This window comes from Sorghum bicolor, chromosome 1 (genome assembly GCF_000003195.3).
Source record: "Sorghum bicolor cultivar BTx623 chromosome 1, Sorghum_bicolor_NCBIv3, whole genome shotgun sequence".
NCBI classification, from domain to species: Eukaryota; Viridiplantae; Streptophyta; class Magnoliopsida; order Poales; family Poaceae; genus Sorghum; species Sorghum bicolor.
The window spans coordinates 10,959,566-10,970,799 of record NC_012870.2 but is presented as its reverse complement, the minus strand read 5'-3'; the positions used below and the strand labels follow the sequence as shown (position 1 = coordinate 10,970,799).

General features: G+C 42.9%; 1 protein-coding gene across 1 annotated transcript; it reads left to right on the top strand.

The window, feature by feature from the left end:
• On the top strand, positions 4,629-5,943 carry LOC8054176 (probable galacturonosyltransferase-like 1). The gene has a single exon (XM_002466629.2). The coding sequence runs from the start codon at positions 4,678-4,680 to the stop codon at positions 5,737-5,739; it is 1,062 nt and encodes a 353-aa protein (XP_002466674.1). The 5' UTR covers positions 4,629-4,677; the 3' UTR covers positions 5,740-5,943.

Sequence of the window (11,234 nt, the reverse complement as noted above, 5' to 3'; positions counted from 1 at the left end):
GCAGGCCGTACTGTGTCCTACATGTACACGTGAAAATGCCTGCTGCATGCAGCATGCTTCTCTAGGTTCACAATTGTTTAGTTCTCACCAAAATTCAAAAAGTTTTTAAGATTCTCCGTCACATCGAATCTTATAGCACATGCATGAAACACTAAATATAGATGAAAACAAAAACTAATTACACAGTTTGCCTGTAAATCATGAGACGAATATTTTGATCCTAGTTAGTCCATAATTGGATAACATTTGTCACAAACAAACGAAAGTGTTACAGTAGCAAAATCCAAAAAAAATTCGCATCTAAACAAGGCCTAAAGATGCTCGTGTCATGTACTCTACTTCTCATGTGCTGTCTCTGAGTCTCACGCTCAGCGTCTCGTCCCCTCCAGCTCTGCAGCATTGTGGGGCTGTTTGGTTGCTAGACACAGTTTGCCACACTTTATCTTAGGCTAGTTTGACCAAATTGGCAAGTGTTTGGTTGACAACTAAGTTTAGGTATGATTCTTTTGGACTCCACATGTCATAGAGTTAAAAAATGTGGCAAGATTCCTTTAGGCATGACAAAGTGTGGCAACCAATTTGCTAGCCACACTTTTTGTGGCTTGCCACACTTGCCTAAAGTTAGTTGTGGTAAACTATCGCTAGCAACCAAACATCCCCTGTGTCGGTGCATCTTTGCAGCATTGCGTATAATGCACTTCTTGAAGGTAGAATAGTTTCATTTGAAGGCCACAAGGAAATGGGGGGTTGCCCATGGTGTGTTCTCAATATAGAGTGTGCTGGAGCTCTTAGGGGTATTTAGTTTGGAGTGTTAAAGTTTAATATACACTGTAGCATTTTTATTTTATTTAGTAATTATTGTCTAATTATAGGCTAATTAGATTTAAAATATTCGTCTCACAAATTACTCTCTAAATATGTTTTTAGTTTTATAAATAATCTATATTTAGTATTTTAAACGTTCGATATAACGGGAGTTAAATTTTAACTTAGGACACTCCCAATGCAAGACTCTATCATGGAGTCCAAGACAATTAATTACATATTATTTATGGTATTTTGCTGATGTGGTACCATATTTATTGAAGAAAGAGGTAGAAAAAATAAGACTCCAAATCCACATTGTTCGAGGTAATAAATGATTTTAGACTCTATAATAAAGTCTGCATTGTGAGTGCGCTTAGAGCAAGTTTAATAATACAGCCCACTTGCTGGCTATAAGGTTTATTACAGCATTCTCCCAGCCCACCCATACAATAGTTAGCTATTCACTATTAATACATGACCCACTTGTCTCTCTCACAAAGTTTCTTGATTCCTGTGCCTAGGCTGGCTGTAAGCTTACAGCCCGCTTCTCCTCTCTCTCCTCCCTTCTCTCCTCCACCTCAGCATTTAGCCAGCTTACAGGCCACTATAATACTTGCTCTTAGCCAACCAAACGGGCCTATGAATCGATGACTCCATGGGCCGCAAAGGAAGAGCTCAAGAGCGAGCGAGCGTGGGCGCCGACTCTCGCGGCTGATTTTTCGCGCAGAATTTCAGAGAGTGGCGCACTCACCGGCATCGGAAATGTCGCGAGCGCCGAGCGGCAAGCCCCGCTTGATCCGAGGCTGATTTTGAGATCACCACACCACACCACTCGATTCGTCTCGTGCGATGCGATGCGAGGAGCTCACAGAAGATGCTGCCGCGCAGCCGCGCACTGCAGTGCACAGTGCAGCGTGTGCTCGGTGCTCCACGCCAGCGATCGCATCTTCAAGCGTGCGCGGGGAGCACCGACATCGAGGCAGCTGCCGATCCAGCTGGAAGCCTGGAACTATATGCCTGGCGACATGCTGCCACGCGTCACGTTCTTGAGTGGACCCACAAGCCCAGAGGATCCCCACCTGATTCATCAGGCAATCAACACACGAACAATCATCGCTCACCGACAAATCAAAACCCCACATTCATTTAAATTTAAAATTTTAAAATCCAGACTACTTTAGATGCCGGAATAAAAAACCTGTGAGCAATTTAAGCGTAGTGGGCATCACATGCATGTCATCATGTAGAGTACTTCCGAAAATCGGCGGTGGCCGGCGGCGGATTATTCAAAATGCTCCAATCACAAGTCTTGGTTTGTTGGTTGTGGCTTTACCGGAGGAGGGCCTTGTTTAAATCGCGTAAAGTTTTTAGGTGTTATATCAAATATCATATAAGGGCACTCACCAGACTCTATTATAGAGTCTAAAGTTATTTATTACCTCGAACAATATGAATTTGGAATCTAAATAAGACTTGAAGTCTTATTTTTTCTACCTCTTTCTTCAATAAATATGCTGCCACATCAACAAAATACCATAAATAATATGTAGTTAATTGTCTTGGACTCTGTGATAGAGTCTTGCACAATGTAGACTCTATTATAGAGTCTAAAGTTATTTATTATCTCGAACAATGTGGACTTAGAGTCTAAATAAGACTTGGAGTCTTATTTTTTCTACCTCGTTCTTCAATAAATATGTTGCTACATTAGCAGAATACTATAAATAATATGTAATTAATTGTCTTGGACTCTGTGATAAAGTTTTGCACTGTGAGACTCTATAATAAAATAAATTATAGAAGTCATTGTTACTCTGTGAGACGAAATTATTAAGCCTAATTAATTTATCATTAACATAGACTAATTTAGTTTAAAAGATCCGTCTCGTAAAATAGTCACAATATGTCCAATTTGTTATTCTTATCTATATTTAATACTTCATGCATGTGTCTAAACATCCGATAGGGTAGAGAGTAAACTTTAGAGCAACTCCAACAACTTCGTTATTCCTGCTGTGGAGGCTATTTTAATTTTGTATAGCAAAAATAGGCTTCAACAAATGTGTTATATGACTTTGTAAAATAGAAAGCTGCCTATCCCTTAATTTTTGGTGGGCATATGTGGCCAACCACGGACACTGGTTATCTAACTATGTAAAATAGCAAGGTTATTGTAGATCTCTTCCTTTTTAAGGAGCTTTTTATATTACAAAATTGATAAACAATGAAATTTGGCTACTAATTTTAGGAGTTGCTCTTAGGGGGTGTTTGGTTGGAGGTGTTAAACTTTAATACGTATTGTAATATTTTCGTTTATTTAGCAATTAGTGTCCAATCATGAACTAATTAGGTTTAAAAGATTCATCTCGCAAATTATTCTCTAGCTATGTTTTTAGTTTTGTAAATAGTCTATATTTAGTACTCTATGTATATGTCCAAACGTTCGATATGATGGGTGTTAAGAAAATCAAGAAGAACCAAAAAAGCGCTTAGGAAGAGGAACTAAATAAGCCCTTAGTTTAAATGCTTGATGACTTGATTGGCTTCATGTCCTTTGTTTCATTTTACTACCATCATAGTGAAGTGGCAAAAACCACTGACTATAGCAAAAAGGGAAAAGATAAATAAAAGCACGGTTTTTGGCCATACTAAGAGCATCTTTAAGAGATCTTTATATTTTGTTCTTCAAAATATGGTATTTACCAACTCTTAAATTAGTATGAGGAAGGAAGAAAGAAGTCATCTGTAAGAGTTTTCTATATTTCTATCCTAAAAGTTTTCTCGTCGTCACTTTTTCCTACGACTCGATCTCACATTATGTATTACGAACCTTGAATTTATTTCGGTACGCGTTTAAGCCCTTCCACCGATCTTTCTCTCTTTGTGTTTTTCTCACATGTAACCATATCTTTTTTTCCTTTTACTAGACGGGCCACGGAACTCCGGATACGTCCTCCAAGGCTACAAGCATATATGCATGCTCAGGTAAATTTTTGCAAGGTTGAAAAAGATGGAGAGAGAAGATGCAAAACTATTGGAGAAGATTTTTTTTTATTTTGTCAAAAAATTAAGGATAAAAAAGCCATATGACAAATTGGTAGAGATGCTCTAACTAGTTGGATTAAGACAGTGGGTCGTGGAGCACCACAAGATGAAGTATTAGCAGGTTGTTTTCTGCATCAAAATAATAAAAAAATAATAATATGTCACACTGTGGTCACCCAACGAGGGCTACACAATTTTAATGGATTTACATCATGGATCCTCCACTATATTAGTCCCAATCTGTGTTTGAGCTTTTGCTTTAAGAGATGATTTTGATAGACAACGTAGTAAAATCACCAAAAAGAACGCAGTGCCAGTACTTCCAATCATTTCCCCTCCCATATCTACAAACATAATCTCGCTCCACATTTGAAGAAGTGAATTTTGCCCACCCTATATGCTACCTCACCCAAAACAGAAGACACCATGTGATACACAAGTGGAAGCATATTATTATTGAATTATTAAGGTAATAATAATAATCGCTTTAACTATATATCAACGCACCTTCAATTCCTTTCACGCGGTGGCGATGCCAGACCTCACCGTCACGGCGTCACGGCACACGCAAAGTAGCTGTAACTTTTTGCAAAGATTACACGGATATTTAACCACGAGTTAATCCCATCCCTTTTGTTGTTTTCCCCCTTGACGCGTTCACATCAGCTCCCCCACACGCTTTTGCTCAGTCAGTCATAGCCCCCCGCAAGCCTTTGACCCAAAGTTTGACACCTACGCGTTCTCTCACCCGCCCGTATATAAACCCGGCGGGCCTCGCCGCGCTCACACAGGCCTCTCCAAACGACGCAAACAAACTTCACCGAGATGACGCGCTCTCCTCTGACTCTGATCCTACTGCTCCTCCTCTGCGCCGCCGCCGCCACGGCGGCCGTGCCGCGGTACCGCGAGGCGCCGCACTTCACCAACTCGGCGGCGGCGCAGTGCCCGCCGCCGCTGCATCCGTCGGACGCGGACGCGGCGTGCTCGCCGCACGCGGCGGTGCACGTGGCCATGACGCTGGACGCGTCGTACCTGCGCGGCACCATGGCGGCCGTGCTCTCCGTGCTGCGCCACGCGTCGTGCCCGGAGTCCATCCACTTCCACTTCATCGCCTCCGCCTCCCCCAAGTCCAGGGCGACGGCGGAGGAGCTGGGGGCCACGGTGCGCGCGTCGTTCCCGTCGCTGGCGTTCCGTGTCTACCCGTTCGCCGACGAGGCCCGCGTGGCGGGGCTCATCTCCACCTCCATCCGCGGCGCGCTGGACCGCCCGCTCAACTACGCGCGGTCCTACCTCGCCTCCACGCTTCCCCCCTGCGTGCGCCGCGTCGTGTACCTCGACTCCGACGTCGTGCTCACCGACGACATCGCGTCCCTCGCCGCGACCCCGCTCCCGGGGGAGGAGGAGACGGCCGTGGCGGCGCCGCAGTACTGCGGCGCCAACTTCACCGCCTACTTCACGCCGGGGTTCTGGGCGTCCCCCGCGCTGTCCTCCACCTTCGCGGGCCGCCGCGCCTGCTACTTCAACACGGGCGTCATGGTGCTGGACCTCGCGCGGTGGCGCCGCGCGGGCTACACGGCGCAGATCGAGGAGTGGATGGAGCTGCAGAAGCGCGTGCGCATCTACGAGCTTGGCTCGCTGCCGCCGTTCCTGCTCGTGTTCGCCGGCCGGATCGCGTCCGTGGACCACCGATGGAACCAGCACGGCCTCGGCGGGGACAACTACCGCGGCCTCTGCCGCGGCCTGCACGCCGGCGCCGTCAGCCTGCTGCACTGGAGCGGCAAGGGGAAGCCCTGGGACCGCCTGGATGCCGGAAGGCCCTGCCCGCTCGACGCCGTCTGGGCCAAGTACGACCTGCTCCGGCCGGCCGCCGGCATCGAGAGCTCGTGACCACCCACAACGGCGTTCGATCGAGTTGAGCGCTCGTTTTTTTTGGTCGGTTTAGAAGCACGTGATGTTCGTTGTTTTGTTGATCTAGACTAGATATTTGGTAGATCGATCATCAGAGGGTTCATGTGAACTGTACATACTGTTGCTAACTTCAATAATAATAACTACAAGAGCAATATTCCTGGAAAAGTTTTTAGTTCTCCATTTCGCTTTATTTCCTTTCACTAAAATATTGAGAAGCATTTTTCCGTCTGGTTGTCAGATTTAGATTATTGTTACCACTTTACCAGCAATTATCCAGTATATAGACAGTTGGGCTGCTTTAACTGATTCCTCGTATAGAAAAATCGGACCATCAGTGATAGCAAACAAAAAGAAATTACTGGGCGGCCTCTCATTTTTTTAAAACAAAATTAAAAAGATAAAAATATGATCTTATCTTTCTAACTTTAATCACCAGAAATTCAGGATTTCGGGCACTTTGGGCCCCGCAGCTGAGCGCTAGGCGTCGCGTGGAGTTGGTGAGAATCCTACAACTGCAAGGCGCCGGCGCCGGCGCCGCGGCTGGAGAGGGACCAGGCCGTGCCTGCCGGCTGCCGCGGACGACGGGGACGACCGGCGGTTCGTCCTCCACTTTAGGTAGCCGCGCACCGAGCCTTTCTCTGATGATCCGCGTTATTCACGGTGTCAGCTCCACCGCCTCCTCTCGTCATTTTCTTTAGAGAAACTTTTTTGTCCTCTCGAAGCCGATCTCCCGTCATCGACTCATGGTCAGTCAGCGATTTTCAACTTTCGAACGGTCCATGGCCCTCAACTCATCCTTGCGTTGCACTCCACATTGCAGATTCGAACCTGTGATGAGCTGCGTCGATCGGCACCCGGCCAGTTTTGTCAACGCAGGTGGATTTCAGGCTTCCCAGCAGTGCGGGTCTTGTTTAGAACCAAAAAGTTTTCAAGATTCCCCGTCACATCGAATTTTATAGCACATGCATGAAACATTAAATATATATGAAAACAAAAACTAATTACATAGTTTAGCTGTAAATCACGAGACGAATCTTTTGATCCTAGTTAGTTCATGATTAGATAATATTTGTCACAAACAAACGAAAGTGCTACAATACCGAAAACTTTTCACTTTTCGAAACTAAACAAGGCCGTGGTCGCCCTGGTCCACTGTTATCGGCAAAGGCAACAGGGGATCTAGAGCTGCCCGAAGAACGTGTGCTAGCACAAAGACGAGCGTATCTAATCCCAATGCCTATAACAGCCTACGTGCCAGACTAATTAAGCACGCTGCAAAAATTAAGTCACACTACACCACAACCTTTAAACAGCGATGGACAATCCGTTGTTACAAGGTGTGTACACCAATGGACAATTCGTTGCTAAAGGCTATAGCGACGGACCACTGCCGTTGCTATTGAAGCCGTCGTTGTATATATACAGCGACGGACATCATATTTAGCGACGGACAGTTTGACGGTCCAACCTTTAGCAAAAGACAGCCTGTTAGAGCTTTTAGCAACGGACAATCCATCGCAATAAGAACTTTTAGCAACGGACAGTCCATCGAGCTCAATTAAATAGGTAAAAAAAATAAAAGCTGCTCTAAATTTATAGCCGATGATCAAACATTACTCATACCTTGGTTCACATACACAAAAGTGATGACATTCAAAAGTGATCAAATTATCCATACATTGATTCTTGTATCGACCTAGTACATTATATATGTAATGTCACTTATGCAGATATATACACCATTATTTAGAGTTTCACATATGCAGATATCCTTTTTCATTATTAGCCTATCACTGGCGACACATATAAATGCCTGACTTCATGAGTGAACTTGAACCAAATGGTAAGAATAATGTAAAGAATTAATCAAGCTCTCAGGTTGTACTAGGGATCCTTACCTTTCTACTCTCTTGACCTTATAATATAATTTTGACAAGAGAAAAAAACGAATCTAGTAACAGATTGAATCGGCAGTACCTGTATAAAATGAATGTGGCAAGTAAAAACACTTGAACCCATTCCCATGTCTGTTTCAGCCTTCGTGTTCTTTTTAGTTCTTTCTCTATGAGGCTCAAGAACTCATCAATTTGCAAAGAGACTGTTGTAAAAAAAATTGCAAAGAGACAATATACGCTGTCCAGCTAGTTTCCCATCTCCTTTCTCCCTCTCAGACTCTATTTCTTTCAGTCCACCATTGCCATAGCAAATTTACAGTGAGCACTAGGTCCCTCTCCTTTCAGGTGAAACAACCAATACAACAAGCAAGTTTGAGGCTACAAACAATTCCCCCATCCAAAAAAAGGACGGACTCAAGAACCAAAAATAGATCCTGCAAATCCAATGCTATACGTGCCACATTGCCTGTATTTGCATCTATTTCAGATAAAGCACATACCTTTAGAAGATTTGGGGTGACCAGCTGCAGAGGGCCCTGCTAGTGTGGGCACACGATGGGAGCAAGTATGTCTAGTGCTCAGGCGGCCAGGACCTAGGCGTACTGTTGGCTGGGGCACCTGGTACTCCGGCGGTCGGGACCTGATGCAGACGTCTAGTGCACCGGCGACCTTCAGTGATGGAGATTGGTCGGCGGCCGGTGAGGGCAGGAGTAGGGGCGTGGTAGGGCGCGGGCGGCCGGCGGCCGACAAAGGCAGGGGCAGGGGCGGGCGGCCGCCTAATGGCTCGATGCGGCGGCCTGTGCAGCGCCGTACGAACGAAACCAACACGGGAGCAGGGAGGCGGCGTGGGAAGTGGCAGCGGGAGCAGGGAGAGATGTGTGGATGTTTTTCGTGTGGTTGGTGTGTGAAAACTAGGGTTTCTATCTCAGTTTGGGTCAAAATTTTCGTGGGAACGGGATGAAAACGATGCGCCACTGAATAATTTATTAGCAACGGACGATCAGAATCAATTACTGATATATAGCGACGGACGATCTAACGCAAAAGTAAAATACTTATAGCAACGGATTATCCATCTAAGTATTGAATTTTAGCAACGGAGGATCCGAGAGATATGTTTAGCAACGGACCGTTCAACGGCAATTTTAATATTTAGCAACAGACGTCTGATGCTATTTTAGTGTTGTGGTGTAGTGTCATCGTCACCTTGATTTCCTATGCTTTACTTTACTCCTAATTTAACACCAGCAGACCTAGATTTGACTTTCCGTAGGAACCAATTTAAACAGATCTACATTATAAAAAAATAAAAAAAAATAAACTTCGGTCAAAAAACACTTTATTCCCAATCACGACTTCACGAGTTGTTTCGATTTTTCACGTTTGCATTTGCATCGACTTGGGCCTTGTTTAGTTTCCAAAAAATTTTGCAAAATTTTTCAGATTCCCTATCACATTAAATCTTTAGACGCATGCATGAAATATTAAATATAGACGAAAATAAAAACTAATTGCATAGTTTAGCCGGAATTGACGAGACAAATCTTTTGAGTCTAGTTAGTACATGATTGGATAATATTTATCAAATACAAACGAAATTGGTACTATTCCTATTTTGCAAAATTTTTTGGAACTAAACCAGGCCTTGATGTACCCGTTCAGCCACCAAGACATCTCCATGTTTGCAGAATCTTTTCTATTTTAGCCCACATATCTGTTTCTGGATGGGGGGAAAGTCCCCCGACTTCCTCCAACTTTTTTCAATATTCGACTACAACACCACCGTTCCACCCATTATTAGAAGTCAACGTGTCATATGCAAGTCACCTTCGTATGCAACATATGCAACCACCAATTAAGGCCACAGGATCTAGATCCAACGTTTGAGATTTTTTTCACTTAAATTCCTCCACCTGTGGATTTAAATCTAACCCGTGTGTATGCAGATGGAAGGGTTTATGTGAAAAAAAACCTCAGACGTTAGATTTAGATCCTGTGGTCTTAATTGGTGGTTGCATAAGTTGCACATGAAGCTGAGTTGCACGGGATATGTTCCCTTATTAGAAAACCGGATTTTTTTACCTTCTCTAACTTTTGAACTTGCCACATCAATCGTTCTGCATGGTGTCATATCGACAACGAGGAATGTTAGACCTTGTTTAGTTGAGGATGTGAAAAGTTTTTGATACTATAACACTTTCATTTTTATTTGGCAATTAGTATTCAATCATGGACTAACTAGGTTTAAAAGTTTTATCTCGCAAATTATAGATAAACTGTGCAATTAGTTATTTCTTTTATCTATATTTAATGTATCATGCATGTACCGCAAGATTCGATGTGACAAGGAATCTTGAAAAGTTTTTAGGTTTTGAGGTGAACTATACAAGGCCTTAATTGGACTATGTTGACAATTTAAGGATAAAATAGACTTCATAAAAAAGTTATGAAAATATTTTTTTTAAATATCAAATATATTTTCAGAAGTTATGCAAATAAAAATCCCAACCTGATTAATCTTAAAAGGACATTAATTATGCCTAGCTTAGAATTATTCCAATCAGTCTCCTTTATGTGTTTATTAGGAGTTCAAGTGATTTCAACAAAATGTGAAGATATGTTTCAATTTGTACCTGCATGCTCCATATACATATCCACTGTCACATCGTCTATGAATGCACGCATGCACAACCATCACTTAGCACAAAACTTGAGATTAGTGAACCCACCATAAAGTATTGATGTCGACGTGTTTGTAGTCTGCAACATAAATAATTTTGTATGTACATTGAATCTAGAAAAATATGAGCACATATCTTGAGTCTAGAACTCAAGCTTGGGTAAGCAGGTTCAACCATAAGGAACCAACCAATTCACAATATTTTGTGAACTTATTTCCACAATCCACACTATTCACAAGTGTCAGATTTGTGCTAATAATTCAAACATCATTAAGAAAAATCATTTGCATGCTAGTGTAGACAATAAATAAAAAAATATTATGTGCAATAAAGGATGTTTATGTTTCATTATTTAGCTCATAGGGCATGCTTGAGTGAGCACCAACTCGGTAGTGGGATTCTTACCCCCAAAGTTCAAATGACTCATATCCACTTTATATGCTGAGTTAACCACACGCAACCACCAACCTCTTCGTTTAAAAGGGTTAACTCGTGGATCGCTATATATTGATATGGACTCTAGAAGTCTAATATATGGGTTTAACTTACCCTCAATAATTAGGTAGAACTAAACCCCCACAATCTTACATAAAATGTACGGAAGGGTCACTGTACGCTAAATCTAAATTGGGCCATATATCACAAGTTGTCACTTTGTATTCAAACTAAATAGGATTAGGTATGAGGTGATTATATAACACTTGTTTTGTCGTTGAAGTCACTTGAACTTCTACGTAATCTAAGGCATTAACAGATAAATGTAAGAAAAGAAGACTATATAAGATTCAGCTAATTCCAAACTAGGCACCATAAGATGGACATCAGTTTTGGAAAATTTTCAAATAGTTTCATATTTTTTAGACTTAATAGTTTGGTTTATCGCCGCCCCCTCAAA